Here is a 3,950-nt window from a genome sequence, read left to right as displayed (position 1 = left end):
GTAACAGGGAGAAAACCAGTGCCAATTTCAACGATCTTCAACGGCGTGCAGAATGGTAGGCCTAGCTCAACAACCAGCGTTCATTAGTTTTTTTTTGTTTTTTGTTTTTTTTACATAAAGGCCTTCTTGAATTGCGTCTCAGATAACGCGAAAGATAAAAATACAGGCCAATCATCCACTTTTTGTAAATGCACAAAATTAAAAACATGCTTACTGCACCTGAGACTGACCTGCACGCGTTCACCACTGTCGCTTCATCAGGCTGGCTGATATGTGCACGTTGACCCACAGAGGGCGCCAAAGCATCGGAAAGCGCCTCAGCCCTGCCCACCTGAATGTCTACAGGTCCTCAGTGATGAACAGGAGAGGAGAACGTGTCACCATTGACGATGTCAAACGCAAGTATTACCGTATTGTTGAGCTTACAACAGTGATACTGCATGACAGCTACTCTTCTCTGTGTCTCCTGTAAGAGCATTGCTGAACAGATAGGAGTTTGCTACATTTAAAGCATAGGAAGGAACCAAATATGCAGACCCAGGCCAAGGAGTTGCTTACAGACTTTTAATAAAAGAATATGAACATAGGACTAGGGCAAAAAAAAACCTGACAAGTAACAATGCCAACAGAATCTACAACAAACAGTTTAATCAGGGAGCTAAGCAAATTAACTCAAAACCAAAAAACTCAAATCTGAAGGTACAAAACTGAAAATCCACAACAGCAGGCAAGTCCAAAACCAAGGACAAACAGTCCAAAGATAGCCAAGGCAGGGAACAAGACAGGAAAACTTATATAGGGCTTCAGAAAGAACACAAATATGTAGGGTGTGGGGAACAGAGAGAGCACAGGAGACCAGATGAGCCAGCAATCGGACTGAGGCAAGGGAGGTGAATATAAAGGCTGAAGACCAGAAGATAATAGGTAACAAGTAGAGACAATTAATGGTGATTAGAAGGTTCCGGGTTCGAGCTCCGGCCAGAACTTATATAGGGCTTCAGAAAGAACACAAATATGTAGGGTGTGGGGAACAGAGAGAGCACAGGAGACCAGATGAGCCAGCAATCGGACTGAGGCAAGGGGGGTGAATATAAAGGCTGAAGACCAGAAGATAATAGGTAACAAGTAGAGACAATTAATCGGTGCGATGGACTGGTGACCTGTCCAGGGTGTACCCTGCCTCTCGCCCGCAGCTGGCTGGGATTGGCTCCAGCCCCCCGTGACCCCGTTTGGGACTAAGCGGTTTAGAAAATGGATGGATGGATGGATGGATGGATAGGAACCAGGGTAAAGCTGGGGCAGGAGAGGTGATACAAAACAGGAAAACGTAACAAAATAAAAGCACAAAACAGGAAGCAGGGCCACAAATCATAACAGAGTGTGCAGGGAACAGGAACTACTCAGATTTGCATTTGTGATCACCTATCCCTAGTACCCCCAAAGAATGCTCTTCAAGAACTTAATCACATTTAGCCAGATAATTACACATTTCTATATCTAGGGAGGGCTGGATGACCTTTGCCCCTGTCATGACAGAGCTTTCTGTATTACAGAGGTGGCTGTCAGTTTGCTACATGAGAATTATTCACTTCCCATTCCTTTCTGCTTTCTGTCCATGTTGAAGTAAGGAGCACAAAGACATCATGTTAAACATAAACATAGCTTACACTGTTGTTGATCACATGAAAATATAACTCACACAACTACTTCATCCTTCTCTGTGTCCAGGAGTAAAGAGCTGGATGACGTTCTGGCTGCCCTTCTTGTTTATCTGTCCTTTTTCTTTGACTACAAGTCTCTGGAGAATAAACTTAAGCATTTTATGGCGTAAGTATACTAAGAGTGGAAGACTGTTTTCTATTATACTGTGCTGTATTTGGCCATCATGTATATTACTGTACCAGCTGGTGATTATTGCCATTTTTGTATGTTATTGTTTATCTACCAATGTCTGACATTTTTTCTATATGTATATCTTTTTCTTCTTTCAATTCTCTGCTCTCTCTTTTTGCACCATCACTGTCTTTCCAACCAACCTGCCAGTGTAGGCATCATCACAGTGCACCAGAAGCTTGCAGAGGCTTTGGCCAGACAGGAGATAGCTAAAAAGAAGTTGGCTATCTGCTACTTCAGCCTGTTTATGGACCTGGAGATGAAACAAAACGAACACACATCACAACACAAGTGAGTATTTTAGACAGTGCTAAACAGAAGTTAAACAACACAACCTAACAAGCTCCTACTCTGTGTCTTTTCCTAGGGGCCAGATGTTGTCACACAGTGCAGAATGGCTGCTACATGCAGTAAGTGCATTTTGCTACAACATAATATTCACCTCAACAGCAAATGCACTGTTTCAAACAATGTGCTTTAAGGATTTTATAAAGGTTAGGAACTGGCAAGTGATCCTTATTTGTGCCATTACTGTTTTTCCATTCAGTGATTAAGAGACAGTTCTTCATGCTTTCATTACCTCATGTCTTGACTATTGCAACTCTCCTTATGTAAGACAATCATCCGTAGCTCGCCTGCAGCTAGTTCAAAATGTAGCAACAAGACTCACTGTCCACCAGTTAAATTTAGGGTTCTTTTTTCTTTGTTTCAGTGTGCCACCAACTTACTGCATATCTCTGATCTGCTCATCCTGCATTCAGCATTCAGACTCCTTAGATCATCTCATCAGATACCTGTCTCTGTTCCAAACTTACAGCCTAGGTCTAGAGGTGATAGAGCTGTTGAACGGTTTAGCTTTTAATGTCAGATCCTCCTCATCTGCTGCCACTTATAAATCCTGGCTAAAGACTCACCTTTATGCAGTTAACTTTGAGTCCTCACAGTAATTAACTTAATGAGTAGTCTTAATTTATTTCTATTATGTAATTATTAAAAAAAAAAAAGTTCTCTCTTGTTTTTCTTGCGTCCTGTAAAGCACTTTGGTCAACATCTGTTGTTTTTAAATGTGCTCTATAAATAAATGACTGGTCCTCATAAAAAAAAAAAAAAACGATGCATTTGACTCACAACTGACCTGACATTTTGCATCTTGAAATCTTGGAAACTGTATTGTCTCATCTACACACACAGACAAAAATGGAGTCTCCAGCTGGTCTGAGTGAATCCCAGTTCACCATCTGTGAGTCCAGATGGTAGTGAGCAGAACAGGTCAACACTGAGTGCTGCTTATGCCTAGTGGCCTGACTGAATTTTGCTAATGGCAGGAGATGTTGACTCATCACTGGTGTTTTGCTTTGACAGCCTCGCTCCAGTATTTAGCCAGGTGGGTGCACAGGGAGAGTAGTGTCACCTAACTGCAGTAGCTTATCGCCCACTCTCTATGTGACCGTATTTTAAACAGAAATAACTGTTGTGACCTTTTGAGAACACAGAAAAATAAGTGGCCAGCTGGGCCTTTAGTCAGAAAAAAGGCATGCTGATTCCATTAATGCATGAAAAAATAAACTAAAGAAGGAAATGTTCTGAGGATAAAACCTGACAGGTGACACTTCACTGTGCTCTCCCTCTTTTTTCCTCACTCAATTTTTCCCAGTGCTTGTATAGTTTCTTCTGCTGCGTGGCCTGGGTGACGTTTGACAGGAAAAACCTGAGAGACATCCAAGAGGAGGTTGGGCGCCTTTTGTACTCTGACACCTTCAACACAGCAGTGAGGAACGGGACTAATGGGTCCCCAGCAATGACCTCCACTATTCTTAATGGGTCACTGAATACAGAAGAAGCTGACCCCAAGGAGACAGGATGTAAGAGCACATTCAAGAAAAGGTACAATAAAGTGAAGTCTGGACTAAAGTGGCATGAAGTACTCTCTGTTCCTGTGCATGTATTTTTTAAAAGGAAAAGAATTTTTGATTGACATAGAATAACACTTTTTTGCCCCTTCAAATACAGTTCTGTTTAGGTTCTTCGTTTTTGATTTCTCCTAGGACCAATGTTTC

General features: G+C 41.9%; 2 protein-coding genes across 3 annotated transcripts in view; one reads left to right on the top strand and one right to left on the bottom strand.

Moving 5' to 3' along the window:
• The window catches only part of ext1c (exostoses (multiple) 1c), a 77,074-nt gene extending 76,762 nt beyond the window's left edge, over window positions 1–312 (bottom strand). The window contains exon 1 of one of the 2 annotated variants that reach the window (XM_020597530.1): window positions 231–312. The gene's annotated coding sequence lies outside the window, so the exon portion shown is untranslated. Of the gene's footprint in view, window positions 1–219 lie in introns of both variants that reach the window. The other variant, XM_020597529.1, reaches the window with a different exon arrangement.
• The window catches only part of ppp1r36 (protein phosphatase 1 regulatory subunit 36), a 6,290-nt gene continuing 2,346 nt past the window's right edge, over window positions 7–3,950 (top strand). Inside the window, exons 1-7 of the mRNA XM_020597535.1 lie at window positions 7–55; window positions 262–398; window positions 1,554–1,623; window positions 1,729–1,827; window positions 2,044–2,184; window positions 2,261–2,303; window positions 3,548–3,777. Of these exons, the coding sequence (XP_020453191.1) occupies window positions 272–398; window positions 1,554–1,623; window positions 1,729–1,827; window positions 2,044–2,184; window positions 2,261–2,303; window positions 3,548–3,777 (710 nt within the window). The 5' untranslated portion in view covers window positions 7–55; window positions 262–271. The remainder of the gene's footprint in view (window positions 56–261; window positions 399–1,553; window positions 1,624–1,728; window positions 1,828–2,043; window positions 2,185–2,260; window positions 2,304–3,547; window positions 3,778–3,950) is intronic.

Source organism: Monopterus albus, unplaced genomic scaffold (genome assembly GCF_001952655.1).
Source record: "Monopterus albus unplaced genomic scaffold, M_albus_1.0 scaffold34.1, whole genome shotgun sequence".
NCBI lineage: Eukaryota > Metazoa > Chordata > Actinopteri > Synbranchiformes > Synbranchidae > Monopterus > Monopterus albus.
Note: the sequence above shows the minus strand (reverse complement) of the source record. Positions and strands in the feature narration are given on the sequence as shown.